This window comes from Giraffa tippelskirchi, chromosome 7 (assembly GCF_054371585.1).
Source record: "Giraffa tippelskirchi isolate mGirTip1 chromosome 7, T2T-mGirTip1v1.2.pri, whole genome shotgun sequence".
Classification (NCBI taxonomy): Eukaryota; Metazoa; Chordata; class Mammalia; order Artiodactyla; family Giraffidae; genus Giraffa; species Giraffa tippelskirchi.
The window spans coordinates 54,467,696-54,482,094 of NC_137281.1; the positions used below are offsets into that span (position 1 = coordinate 54,467,696).

Sequence of the window (14,399 nt, forward strand, 5' to 3'; positions counted from 1 at the left end):
TGGAGGTAGGTAACCGGAGGCTTAAAAATTCCCCCGTTGTTTGACCCTACATTCCCTTTGGAATCCATGGTAAGAAATAAATCAAACTAGTCTCCCCAAATCTTATGCAGTTCTGTTTATTAAAGCATTATATGTATTAATGAAAATACAGTAATTAGGGAACCTTAGCTCTCCAGTAACAGTGCAAGGCTTAGGTAACTATGGTATACCTGTTTGCTGAATGCAGGATCATAAGGGTAGTAGATGTATCCAGAATTTGTTTACTTTAAAATATATAAAACTGTACGTGGGGTATAATTGCATTACATAAAACTGAAGAGATACAAATAAACTCGATTGCATTTTTTAAAAAGAGAGAAAGGGAATATATACATCAGAACAGTCACAGTGGTTGTCTTTGAGGGGTGAGACTCTGGGAATATTTGTTTTCCTGATGTTTTCCCCCAAGTTTAAATGCTGAACGTACATTTCAACTTTCTAATGAAAACAACAGTAATACATTTTGTAGAAAAAAAATTATTATTCAGCAATTATTTCTAAGAACAACTGTATTTAAATACAATGATAGACCTACCCCCACCTCCAACCAATCTCACAAGTCATATTTAAAGAGTATAGAGAAAGAATAAAACTATATTCGAGTGGATTACTAACGAACACCCATTTGTTCAGCTTAGAAAAAATCTAAGCAAGTGTGTACATGGAAAGTAAAACAAGGGAGAGATGAAGTTGGAGGGGTAAGAGAAATCACAAATGCATCTTGTGGTCGGGACACGGGGGCTCAGAGAGGTCAAGTGACCGGGACAACATAATGCAGGAAGTGGTGGCGTGATCTCAGGTGGCCTCGGCCTGCAACGGCTTGGAGCAGGTCTTGGGTCCCCAGCCTGAGATGGGCCGTGTCGCGGCAGTGAAAGCACCAGGTCCCAGCCTAGTACTAGACCGGTGGTCAATGACAAGGGCCCGCACCTTCCACTGTGCAGGAAGGAATTCCCACAAAGACAGAAAGTAGTGAAACAAAGTATTATTAAGAGGAAAAAAAGAGAATAGGACGTGTGAATAGACACACAGGCAGACTCAGAGGGAGCGGCCCTGAGTAGCACCCTCGTGGCAGTTTGAATTACTTTTATGGGGTATTTCTTCCGGGTTTCCTTTGGCCAATCATTCTGATTTGCCTGGTTCACAGTCTGTATTTGGTATATCTCAAGATCCTCCCACACGTGCACATCCATCTCTTAGCCAAGATGGATTTTACCAAAAAGGCGTCTGGGTAGAACATCCCTTGACATGATTCCTCTTTGGCCTCCAACGAACCTTTTCTGCACATGTCTGGTCGGGGAGGTCTCCTGACTTCGAGAATGAGAAATATGTGGTCTGGGCAGGGCCCAGCCTTCCCCCTTAATTGTCCTGCTTTTCGTGTCTTGGAGTTTCAGTCCAGAGGGAATGAATCTCCAATCCCTTTACCCTGGAGGGGGGCCATCCGCCTCCTTGAAATATTTGATTGAACTATTTTCCCCACTGGTATAAAGGGGACAGTGACATTTCATTCAAAACTCGTGAGGTTTAAATGAGCAAAAATAGCATTTCAGGTTACATGTTTTGCACAAAGTACTGGTAAGATTCAGGATATGATACTTTATCAAAGTGGGCTTTCTCACCTAAGGGACCCAACATCCAATGAGAAACTGACATGACTCCAAAGTAAAACAGGCAGCCCCTAGTGAGCTTCAGATAAAACCAGGAGAAGCTGGAGGAAGGCACGGAGCATCTTCCATCTGAGTGAGCGGTGAAGGGCGTCTGTCTGCATAGACCTATATTGAAAATGAAGCTTTTATTCTCCTACACTGAAGATGCAGCAGGCCCTGGCCTTGGAAACAGATCAGCTTAGGAGACAGTCATTCCCAGTGGTGTGACGCCTAGAAGCAGGCCGCACTTCAGCCAGGGGGTTAGTACGTAAGCCAGAAGGAGCCGTGCTGGTTTGGGCCGGCATGCAGATGGGGCCCAGGTCGTGCTAGCGTTGGTGACTGAAAAGGTACCTTAGGCAGGATTCTTACTGCTGGAGTCATGGGATAAAGATGTCCTGGCATGGCTGATTTTTTCCTACCCAGACAGAAGGTAGACTCACCTAAAATGTCCATTCTAATTAAAACTGTGAACTTGGCCCGGTGGGAAAGCAAAAGACAAAATGCTTGTACTTTAAATATGGAGACTGGTTGCTTAGGGGTATTTTATGTAAGTAGTTATAGACTGTGACAATACGAAGTGAAAATGTTTTAAAAAAAAATTAAATACCAACACCCAGGGCTGAGGAAGTTGTTAAACACACACACACACACACAACAACCAGCACCCAGAAATATGTACCTTCTGCTGGTGTGTACGTAACCCTGCTGGCACATGTAACCCTTCCATAACGCACATGCGAGTAAGCAGCAAAAGCCAAACAAGATCTGTTAAACCCAAGAGTCTCAGGGGTGCCTATGGATGCTGGGGAGGACAGTCAACGGAAGGGAAGAACTGCATGAAGACAGATGCTAGTTGCACCATTAGTTCTAACAGCAAAAACTAGAAATAGCCTGAATGTCCCAGAGCAAGGGATTCCCAGTGACACTCCCCCACCCAGCAAGACGACACGTGAAGACTCCATTAAATAACTGACAATGGAGAAAGAGAGTAATCTTGGGGGAGATAAAACAAGGCTGTGAAACCAAACACTGTGAAGCTGTCAAAAGTAATAAACAGAGCTGAAAAATCTGTTAGGATAGTGGTATCTGACTGGGCCTGTCTTTTCCTTTTTGGAAATTGCCTCCTTCGTTAGTACAGCATCTCATCAAGTAGAATTCAGAGAAGTTTTTTTCAGTCATCATGTGGATAATATTTTGTGATATTATTTATTATTCTAAAATGAATTCAAACTAGTTTGGATATGTGGAAAGGCACGAAAAGTTAACAGGGTAAATATTGCTATTTTTTCTTGAATTAATTGTAAAAGGTTTTTTAATTTTATTGGAATATAGTTGATTTACAATGTTGTATGTTTCAGGTGTAGAACAAAGTGAATCAGTTAGACATACATCCAGTCTATTCAGATTCTTTTCCCATACAGGTTATTATGGAATCATTGAGTCCAGTTCCTTGTGCTCTACCGTGGGTGGTTGTTAGTCATCTGTTTTACATGTAGTAGTGTGTATATGTCCGTCCCAATCTCTTCATCTATCCTCTGCTCCCCCTTCCCTTTGGTACCCATAAATTTGGTTTCAAGGATCAGGAAAAAAGTTCATTTGTATAATAGTGCTATTTTAGATGTTTTTTTAAAAATGTAAATTTCTTTGGGGATATATATATATGTATATATCTATAGCTGATTCACTTTGCTGTACAGCAGAAACTAACACAACACTGTCAAGCAACTATACTTCCATCAAAGTTAACTTAAAAAGTGAACTTCTCAACGCTGGTGACCCAAACGTGCAGCCCTTTTGCGAGCCCAAGCTTTCGGGCCCAGCGCTGACCTTAATGAAAATAGTCAGGGCCCCCTTCGTGGAAGTTCAAAACAAAGCCACCCATCATCCCATTTTAAAGAGCTAAACCACAAGCCACAGCTTCAGTCACTGCCGGGGCCGCTTCAGTTTCTTGTTTCCTATTGATCAATGGCAGAAAGGTGTCCCTGTGTGAGCCGTGCACGTGGAAGCCGGCGGCCTTCGGGGGTCAAGGCACAGGGAGAGAGAGCAGCTCATTGGAGAAGGCTGCTGGAGACTCTGGCGCCCTCTCGCTGGCCTGCGTGGAGGCCGTGGCCCTGGTGCCATGGTGCAAGACCCTGGCCACTGAGTCCCCTGGAGGCCAAACCTGGGGAGGGAAGCCGGGTGCACACCTGCTCAGAGCCGGAGCAGGAGAGGAGGTCTGCAGGGCTGGGACAGTGCTGCCAGGTGAACGGCACAGACAGGCAGGGCTCGCCCCAGATGTGGGGTGCTGGGAGGAGACCCAGGCCCCGGGCCTGGACAGGAGGTCAGTCTGGCTCTGTGAATAAGGCCCCCCACCATATCCATTTATTCATGGACATGTACTGGGGGTCTGCAGGCAGCCTTTCTGCAGCGGGGTGCAGTGGGAGGGACAGGGACTTGCAGATCATCGTCCTGCATCCGCAGGCCGACTCTGCTCCTGTGGTCCCCAGCCAGGAGACGTGGGCAGGTCGCTCTGTCAATGTCATCATCGGAGCACAAAGTAAGAAGGTAGGGGTGACTTCAGCAGAGATTTTCAGCTGTTTATTACCATGCAAGTCTTCCTACTATTCGGTTTCACACCCTTCTTTTGTCTCCCCCCACAGTTATCTTCTGTTTTCAGTTATTTTAGTGGAATCCCCACATATCATCTTGCTGGGGCAGGGGCCACAGAGCGGCAACTGGCACATAATCGATAGTATCTGCAGACGGTGGTGGTGATTATGGAAGACCAGGTCTATATTACATGTATATATACACACACGTATGTGTACATATACTAATATATACGTATGTATTACATACACATGTGCATGTGTTACACATACATATAACACATATATGTGTGTTTCTGTGTGTATGTGTGTGTGATGTGTCTATATATATGCACCATGACAGATGGTAAGCAATAATCCTGGCCTTAAGGGAAAAAACAAAAGGAGTGAGGCGTTATGCTATACACTTGGTCACCTGTCCAGGACTTGCCCCACAGAATCAGCCAACGAAGTGAGACATGTCTGGCAGAAGCAATGACCCACAGGGACTGGCACCGTCTGATCCCGTGGACTCAGGGCGAGAGGAGCCTGCTTTTGTTCTGAGCAGGGTCTCTGGTTATCAAGCAACCTGGAGGTCAAGGTGATGATGACCTTGGGTACTGCGACCACTCCTGCGGACCCAGGATCTAGACATTTTATAGCTCTGTGGTGGGGGTGTCACCCTTAACTTTGAATTTCCGTAATGTGGTGCTCAGTCTATGTCTGTTGGGCGCATGACTGTGTAAAGACTTGCTCTGTGCGACTTAGCTTTTCATTGAAGTATGGTTAATTTAGTGTTGTGTTATTTTCTAGTGTATAGCAAGGTGATTCAGATATATATACTTTTCTACTCTAGATTATAAAATATTGAATATAGTTCCCTGTGTTATATAGTAAGTAGGACATTGTTGTTTGTCTATTGAAATATAGTAGTGTGTGTCTGCTAATCCCAGACTCCTAATTTCTCTCTCCTAACCCCTCTTCCTACCCTTTGGTAACAACAAGTTTGTTTTCTATGTCTGTGAGTCTGTTTTATAAATAAGTTTACTTGTATCATATTTTAGATTCTGCCTGTAAATGATGTGATATATGGCATTTGTCTGACTTAATTCACTTAGTAGGATCATCTCTAGGTCCATCTGTGTTGCGGCAAATGGCATTCTTTTGTTCCTTTTTTATGGCTAATCTTTTCACATCTTCTTTACCCGTTCCTCTCTGGATGGACATTTAAGTTGTTTCCATGTCTTGGTTATGGTGGATTGTGCTGCTGTGAATATAGGGCTGCATGTATCTTGTGGAATTCTGGTTTTGTCTGGGTGTACACCCAGGAGTGGGCTTGCTGGATCGTAAGCTGGCTCTGGTTTCAGCTTTTTAAGGAACCTCCACACTGTTCCCCACAGTGGCTAGACCAGTTTACATCCCCACCAGCGGAGTCGATGGGTTTAGGGAGCTCTTGGTTGAGGGGGACGCTTGCCTCCTCTGGTCAAGGTCCCTCAAGGATTCTGTCAAGGGGGCTATAGCTAGACGGGAGGATGTAGCCAGGCTGTGGACCCCTGGAAAGCAGTGGTGTCTGAGGGAACACAGCCAGAGGCCCAAGACGGATAATGTCGGGATGGAGACTGGTGGCACGCACCCCTCTGCCCCTGCCTTCCTGGTGTGTGAGCAGAAGCATCATCTCCACGTGGCCGAAGCGGCCCTTCCTACATCCCTGTGGGAATGGCCCGGAAGCCCAGGTGTGAGTGATGCAGGACCAGGGGCAAAGGGCCTCAAACCACCCCTATCCTCATCACTAGAGACACTGCCTACTCACCGAGAACCTGGTCATCACACGGGGAACACATCATGAGGACTGACATGACCCACCATGCGTAATAACAAAACTTCTTAAGGTGAAATTTAACAACAGTCATTTTTCTCTTTCTCTCTTCAACAGAAAATATGATGCTGGCATGCTAATTGCGTGAGACAACTCGGCCCGCAGACAGCCACAAAGCACAAAAACAAAACAAACTCAGAGAAGACACAAGAATGGTGTTTTCCTGGCGTCTACAAGAAGCGCTTTATTTTTTCCTCTAGATTGCTTTTCTAAAAAAACAAAACAAAACAAAAAAAACACAAAACTGAAACAAACATTTAAAGGAACAAGACAAACTTCAGCTGATAGTAGTCAAGCATGTTCTTTTATTAAGCATAGGATGGAAGGGACGAGAGGACGCGGAAGCAGGATGCTGAACAGATACGCGGGGGGCTGTGCACCTCTGTGATGGGGTCGCTTCCTGAAACTATGCAGGAAGGATGAAGGGAACGCTTTTTATCCCTCAGTCCCCAAACATCCGGGGTATCCTTAGGGGTGCAAGGCTCCCTTTCCTGCCTGTCAAGCTGTCTAGGGACTGATCTGTGAGATCTGCTCGTTATGATCTGAAGAATCTTTAGTGCAGCTCTGGCAGTGGACCAGTGCTCTGCGACACCCTCACTGTCTGTGCCACCTGCTCCTAAGTGTCCCCTCCACCTCAGCTGGAACAAGGGCCAGAGAGGCCTCTGTCCAGGACTCAGACTGGATCAGGATGGAGCAGTGATCTCGAGGATGAGTGTGTGAAGGGTAAACACTGGCTCTTCCTTCCCCAGACAGGAGAAAGCCGGCTCCTGGCTACCGTGTGGCCGTGGGCGTGTGGCTGGTGGGATGGGGTGGGGGGCATCGGGCGACCCTGAGTGGTGAGAACTGCACGTGCTTCTGCAGAGGGACTGAGAACCTCCCTACCGGCAAAGCTTCACCATTACACGGGCCATCGCCAGGGCAGCAGAGGGACCCGGGTTGCCCCCCAGACAAGAGGTACCTCCCCTTCTCCCCACAATGCCCTGCTCCCCAGGGGTACCTAACACCGGGTGCTCTGTCACGACGGCCCTTACATCCCGGGCCTCTGGCGGATCTGGGTGGGGGGGACGTGGAAGGCCGCGGGATGAGAGGTGGGGGGGGGTCCAGCGGGGTGGGCGTCAGGCCGATGCTCGCCTAGGAGGGCAGGCCGCCAGGTGCCCCCGGGAGCAGCCGCTCGCTGAGCGCCCACAGGGCCCGTGCTGAGTCTTCGCTCTGGGCTTCGGCCGACGGCAGGCAGCGGCAGCAGCTGTTGAAGTACATCCCTCCCAGGCCCTCCAGCTCTGGGGCGACGGCGCAGTACACGGTGGTGGCAGCTCCCTGTTGCTGCAGGGCAGAGAGGAGAGACAAGAATGCATGCATGAGAAGAGAGGCGATAGGGGGCTGTCTTTCACCGGGAGTGCGCCCCCTCCCCACCTGCTGCGGAGGCCCCGGGAGCTCAGCAGGGGCCGCAAACCCAGGGCGGTCCTGGGAACACATGTCATGGACTCCGCTCGGAGCCCCGGTGTGACTTTCCACACCTCCTGTGGAAAGAGGCTGTGAACACAACACGCCTCTCAGTTGCTGCATCACGTGCTGACAACACGAGCAGGAGGGTATCCTTGCAGATGGGCAGGAACAAATCTGCCCAACTTCCTGACTGTGCAACGCAGGATGTCATGAGGTGCTGAGATGTTTCTACGAGACTTCTGTGTGAACTAAATCCGCTGCTCTCATCGTGGCCCAGCAGGCAGAAAGCCAAGCAGGACCCGGGCCAGGTGCACCCTTGTTCTCTGCCCACGGTGCTGCGAGGAGAAGGCTTTGAGAGGCGGTGTTAAAACGTGTGAGACGCACACATACACATGTGTTCCCCACTGTACACACGTGCCTCCTGCGGACATGAGACACAAATCTGTGAGTTGATCGGGATCCTGGAGACCTTTCTATAAATGTCACATCCTGCCTGCACCTGCAGGGGGACAGCGGCTTGAGGGTCCACGTCCTCCCAGCCCACTTCTAAATGCACGTCGTAATGGGTGCCATTGATCACTTCCCACTGACCTTTTGAGTAACAGCTGGCGCTATGGCTAGGGATGTGTGTGCCGATGGGGCACCATATCACCCGGGCCGACAGGATCCTGTCAGGGATGCTGGAAGGAGGGCAAGAAATCACTTTGCTTTGCGAGCCATAATTAAAAATAATAGGCTGGTGCTCGTAGGGAGACACGGTCGGCACGGCTCTAATTTAAAACCAATACAGTTTATCTGGCATCTTCTGATTATTTATGTGCATCACAGCCCTTGCTGCATCAACTAATTATCAGGTGATAGAGGGGTGGGGTGGGGCAGAGGAGAATCAGAGAAAGATAACGGGCGATAAGGTCACCATTAGGAAAGCACGGGAGACCTCTGAGGGAGGGTGAAGCGGGTTCCCCTCCCCACCCGAAAGCTGACCCTCTTCTGCCTTTCAGAGTTCACACTGGGCCCCAGCAGAGTGCTGGGGGGAGAACCTCCCCCTCATGCCCTGGTTTGTGTATCTACAGTTATGCTCATAATCACCGGGAGCCCAGGGCATTCTGAGAAGCAAGGTCTGGGGCTATTTGCCATTTGAGAAAAGTGCTGTGAAAGAGACTTGGGGTTGCTTCGAAGAGGACGGTACTTCCTGAATTTGTCTGAAAACCAAACAGGCAAATACACTCAAGTGACTTGCTTGCTGGGGAGGTGGGTGGTGTGGCGTGGGAACGAGACGGAGGCCTGAGTACTGACCCTGGGGCTGTCCACTGCACTGGACGAGACCCACGGGTCCAAAGTTTGAACCCCCGGTGTGACCTGAACAAAACGGGAATCGGTTAGTCCGTTCCCCAACCCTCTCACCCACACCTGCTCCCCAGCCAGCCAGCTGTGTGCTTGGATTCCGCTACTTCTTTTCAGACTGATTTTGTGTGGCCCGGGTCTAATGAACGCAAGTCCGCATCACCCCGATTCCCTTTCGCTGAGCTGTTATTCCTAGTAACCCTTAGCTTAGCATCTGGCACGTTTATCTAATCAAGTTCAAGTGGCTCATCCGAGTCTCCTGCACCCCATGTGGGGCAAAAGGCAGTGAGGTGCCTGCTAGAGATGGATGGGAGACTTGAGGTGCTCGTCCTGCCTGCCCAAGCCAACTGTCGCCTTGGCCTTGACTCTCTGCATGTTGCTGTCGGGTGGAGATGGTGCTCTGGGGAATTTTCTGGACGTCTGCCTTAGGTTTCTGCTGTACTCTGCAACTGCCAAACCCACTGAAGAGTGGTCAGGGGGTTTGTCATGAGCTCCCAAGTGGCGAGAGAGTCTGCTCACCCCAAGATCCAGGCCCCCCCACCCCACCCTGGAGTGGTTATAATATCAGCATTCATACATCGCAACAAACTGGCCTTTCACAGCTCCACCAACCCTGACAAAGGATCAAAGGTGGCCACTTGGGAAGGCAACAGACGGAATTCTTCCAAACCCAATGCAATCTTGCGGCACTCTGACCTTCTAAAATGCTATCGTGTTGCACTCTCGCGTTGTTGGAATGGTATTTTTGCAGAGAAATTCGGCACTTAGACTGACTCAGAATTGAGCTGATGAGGGAGCTGGGGGCACATGCATTTTCCCTCCATGGAATCTGAAAGCAATTGAAGCTGGCCTCATTTCGTGTAAACCTCCACTTGGCTACCATGCCGAAAAGCATAAATTTTAGAAAAGCCCAACCTTTTATCAAAGATTGGGTGGCTTCAAGGCCTTTGCCACTAGGCTCAGGGTGGTACGCAACTTAGATCTTGTCACCGCTGCTGCCAGGTCTGTGCAAGAAGCCAGTACTGCAGGGCACCTGAAAGCAAAGACCAGCTTCTCCCCTCCGAAGACCAACTGTGCATGCCTGGCAAAGCCTGGACGTCAACGGGGTGACCCCGACGGCAGCATCCGAGGTCCATCTTTATACAGTCGGAGGTGATGACACTTCAACAACAAGTGCTAATTGCTGGCTCATTGGCCATTTGGCATGCCTGTGCTCAAGCGGGAGACGGGAGCCACATTAGGAAATCACATTAGTGAATAAGCTGGTGTGGCTGCTACAAGAGAAAACATTTTTAAACTGATGGAAGAAAAATTGTTAAAGAGTACTTTCATCACCGTCAGATGACTTTCATGCCACTTTGGGGGGGCATCAGTACATAATTCAGAGGAGATGAAAGAGCCCCATAAAGGAGATGATGTTAACAACTCTGTTATGAAATATCTGAGGCTGTGCCTTGCTGCCTGTCACCACTGCTTGCTGATGCACTGTGATAAGATAATAGCAGTGTCTTGACACAAACATGGGCTGGGGCGGTGGGTTCCTCTCAGTGATTTTAAAAACAGTTTATGGGGAGTCTGAGCACTGGGGCGCAGAGAGTCTGTCCTGCACGAGGGGTAGAGAGGGAGGGTGTGGGTCGCCATGGGGGGTGGGCGTGGGGTGGGGGCTGAGGATTTCTGGGAAGCCGGGAGAGTCTTTAATCACACCTGAGCGCCATTTCTGATTCAGTCAAATGTTTGCGAGCTGCCCGAGGAGAACGCCGCCATCCATCTCTATAGTGTATGTAAAATCACCCGGGATTCTTGTTTGGGATTTTTAAGAGCATCTGGGTAATAAGGCGTCATCATTCTCTTTCGGAAATCAGTTGTCGGCTCAGTGGCACCGTCTCCAACTACAGAAAGGTGGGATTTAGACAGCGGTTTGCTATTTGTTTATTGTTGGGGCCCTGATATCTAAACTATCTGTTCTCCCAAAGCCCTTGGTTGGGATGAATCTGTTGAAGTAGCTGCTTTTCACCCACAGTTATTTGATAACCACTAGCCATCAGTCTGCAGCTGTCAGCACGGAATACAGATGAATACCGACTCTTTGAAAGAGAAAGTTATGGGAGTTTCGGATGGACAATCCAGGCTTAAAGAAAATCCACCCCCACAGTAGTATGTGTGATGCATTGGTAGGTTCTCTGATATAACTCATGTTTTGATAAGGACACATGTTACAGCATTATGTTTAGTTTTCAGGTTTCTCTAGTTTTAAAATGCATGCTTTAAAAAAAAAAAAAGAATAGATTCCGGTCTTAAAACAGATTTAACTCTGAGACATAAAAAAACCAGACGCACGGTCACTGGGTGTCTATGTAGTCAGTGGTTTTGAGAGCAGGTAGGGGTCCTACAGCCGCTTTCTCAGGACTGAGGTGGGACCAGGGACCCACGGCGGGGAAGGAGCGGCCCTTCTGGGTGGGCGCTGAGAAGGCGCTGAGTTTCTGGGACAAAGGACCTTGCCAGTGCCGCAGGAGGAGGAGACAGTGCCTCTCTGAAGCCCCAAAGCTTCCCCTCCGTTGCTCATTTGCGGTCTGTGGGGCAGAGCAAACACTTCCCCGGTGCAGAAGCGGTTCGCGCTCCAGTGAGCATGGCAGAGTGCTTCACCACGGAGCCTTGGTGGAAGTGGGGCAGTTGACACAGGGGTCGTGGGTGGGACACCCCACCTCCCAGCTGTTCTTCGTCGCTCGGTCACGTCCGATTCTTTGAGATCCTACGGACTGTAGCCCGCCGGGCTCCTCTGTCCACAGGGATTTCCCAGGCCAGAATACTGGAGTGGGTTGCCATTCCCGTCTCCAGAGGATCTTCCCAACCCAGGGATCGAACCTGCATCTCCTCCACTGCAGGTGGGTTCTCTGTCATCTGAGCCACCAGGGGAAGTTCTGCCAAAAGTTTCCAGCCCCCTCTCCTGGATAAGTGCGGTGCAGTATTTCAGATTCATCTCCTGAGACCGTGGGGCTGGGAACACAGCTGTTCCTCAAACAACAGTACCATTTGGTTGTGGAGAGAAACCAAAGCAAGCGGCTCCAAAAAGTTACGTGTACCCTACTCGCCATCTGAGAACAGTCTTTTAAGCTGACAGATGAGCCACGCGTTCCCAGCGTGCGTGGCAGTGGGGCTCCCCGCCTGGGGGACCACAACCAACACAGGGCCCTCAGGCTTGGGTGTGGAGCCCGTGCTCACCAGGAACAGACCTGCTTCCTCCAGGAGACGAGAGGCGGGAGAAGACGGAGGTCATGACTCAGAGGACTCTCGGCCTCCACCAGGGCGAGCTTTCCCGGCGCGTGGTTGCAGACGGGGACTGTTCAAGCGGTGACAATGGGGGCACCGACCACGAGCCTGCAACTCCCCCGGCGCTGGGCACGGAGCTCTGTGAGGGGCATGACCTTCTAGCCTCAGGCAGCTCTACAGGCTGGGGACAGGCATCATCCCCGCCTACTGAGAAGCCCACTTCGTACCAGAGCTCAAGCGCCGCTCCTCTGGGGCCGCGCCGACCAACCAACCCCAGGAACCCAGAGCAGCTGCCCTGCGAAGCCACCTTCCTGCGCCCGCACCCCCGTCCGCGCACCGCGCACCCCGCGTCTCCTGGGCAGCAGAGTTGCCTCGGGGCCCCCCTCCCTTCCTCCCAGCCGGGCCGGCTGGCCCCCCCCATGTGTGGCCCTGACGTGGCCCAAGAGGAAACATACCCACATGCTGTCGGGCACTCACCTGGGAAGCGTGAGGAGGAGAATGTCCCACTGTTGATTTAGGCAGGCCACTAAACTGAAATTATATCCATTTGGATTAACAAAACTGAAGACTCAGTGCCACCTCAGGAGAGCCAAGAGCCAATGACCCCTAACAAAGCCACCGCCTGATTTAAAGTGCCACCTGCACCCGCTAGACTGGACCAGCTAGGAATCTACCGCTCCTGAACGACACGGATGTTTTTCAAAGTGTGAATGGAACCACAACAAGACCAGGGAAACCCAAGCAATCTCCAGCTTATGAATTCACAGATGTGCAAATGAGTGTGGCCTTTTGGAGGGTACCACCTGACACATTACAGCCGGTGTGCAGAGGAAACTGCTCCATCTCCCCTCTCCTGTCCTCCAACCCTGGCCCCAATTCATTGTCAACAAACTCATCCCTACCTAACCACTGACGGTATCCAGACAGTGCACGCTTAGATACATGCAAATACCTCCTGCAGGTATCAAAGTAAAACTTCCTTCACAGTCCTCAGGAGGTTTGCTAACACACAGGCTGTCCTCAGGATTGGTTACAGCAGGGAAATTCAAACTCAACTTCTGAAACAGAAAAAGTGAGGCAGGTCAGGAAAGCGGACGTTTGTCTTCACTGCGCAGGCTGGAAAAGTCGGCGAGAGTGCGCTGGAGAACCCTAGGATAACGTTCAGTCCTGAGCCTGATGGAAGAGAAGGCGCACCTACCACAGTGTGTAAGAGCGTTTACCTCTCGCTAAGAGCACGAGGGTGGAGGACTTCAGAGGTCCCCTCCCATTTGATGGGAGGTCTCTTTCATCCTTTCCCGGGGCACGTGGGACTCAGTCTGGGAGCGCTCTGTGGCAGGTGCTCTGGAGGAGAGCTAAGCCATGGGTCATGCCAGCCCATCACCACTAATGCGACTGGTCCTAGCACAGGACACAGCCCCAGGAAGCAGCTGACCTTCCTAGTGAGACGTCTGGGGGGCACACAGGGGACAGAGGTTCCAGGGAGCAGCGTACGTTCACAGGTCTCTGCTGGGAGAGAACTCTGATGACATGGAAGCTTTCCCGTTTGCAGTGCAGGCACCCCAAATACTAGTCAGGCCACAAAGATCACGTGGTCTCCTTGACAAAAGTCATGCATCTCTAATAAGATCATCAAGAAGGTTTAAGAGACTGACTTGAAGACCAGGGAAGGATAAGCCAGGAAGTTAGAAGAACAGTTGCTATGATGCTCTGAGAAATCTGTGGAAGCAAGCCCAGGGACCAGTGGGTTCAGGATAGAAAGCTGAGAAGGCTTTGTGAAGGCAGGAGAACAAATGTCTTCCTGAGCCTAAATTAGGGGAGGGAGAGGCAGCCAATTTCAACCATCCGAAGAGGCCCGGGGCCATGTTTGTTCTGGAAAGCAAGGCTCCAGAGGATTTTTTGCTTAGTCTAATCAGTACCACTGCAGGGCAGAGTGACCTTGGGAGGTTTTCAAGGCTCTGTTTTCAATGGGATGACCTTTTCTGAACTTGCCCTGACATCAACGAGGCCCTTTCCATACCCCTTACATGTTCCAGGATCCTTGCCCAAAGTATGGCAAGGGTTCCATGACAGATGGATGGCTGGTCTCGAGAGAGTGAAGGTGGAATACTTAGAATGGTTTCCTTTTTCTGAGATCTGCTGGTATTGTGACATCCCAGACGTGCTCCGCTGGAGTGGGAGGTCATCTGAAGGAGGGAAGCAAAAAGGAATGACTGAGTGGGT

At 50.3% G+C, this 14,399-nt stretch overlaps 2 protein-coding genes and 1 long non-coding RNA gene across 4 annotated transcripts in view; 1 reads left to right on the forward strand and 2 right to left on the reverse strand.

Annotated features, from left to right (window-relative positions):
• MAF (MAF bZIP transcription factor) overlaps nucleotides 1-6,369 on the forward strand; it is a 348,420-nt gene extending 342,051 nt beyond the window's left edge. The window contains exon 3 of the mRNA XM_081513886.1: nucleotides 6,183-6,369. The gene's annotated coding sequence lies outside the window, so the exon portion shown is untranslated. The remainder of the gene's footprint in view (nucleotides 1-6,182) is intronic.
• A 41-nt stretch (nucleotides 6,370-6,410) lies between these two features.
• WWOX (WW domain containing oxidoreductase) overlaps nucleotides 6,411-14,399 on the reverse strand; it is a 918,690-nt gene continuing 910,701 nt past the window's right edge. The window contains exon 9 of the mRNA XM_081513858.1: nucleotides 6,411-7,445. Within this exon, the coding sequence (XP_081369984.1) occupies nucleotides 7,257-7,445 (189 nt within the window). The 3' untranslated portion in view covers nucleotides 6,411-7,256. The remainder of the gene's footprint in view (nucleotides 7,446-14,399) is intronic.
• Nucleotides 12,132-14,399, reverse strand: part of LOC145514889 (uncharacterized) — a 67,237-nt gene continuing 64,969 nt past the window's right edge. Inside the window, exons 2-4 of one of the 2 annotated variants that reach the window (XR_014060546.1) lie at nucleotides 13,132-13,237; nucleotides 12,657-12,710; nucleotides 12,132-12,318 (exon numbers count right to left, since the gene is read on the reverse strand). This is a non-coding gene — a long non-coding RNA (uncharacterized LOC145514889). Of the gene's footprint in view, nucleotides 12,319-12,656; nucleotides 12,711-13,081; nucleotides 13,238-14,399 lie in introns of both variants that reach the window. The other variant, XR_014060545.1, reaches the window with a different exon arrangement.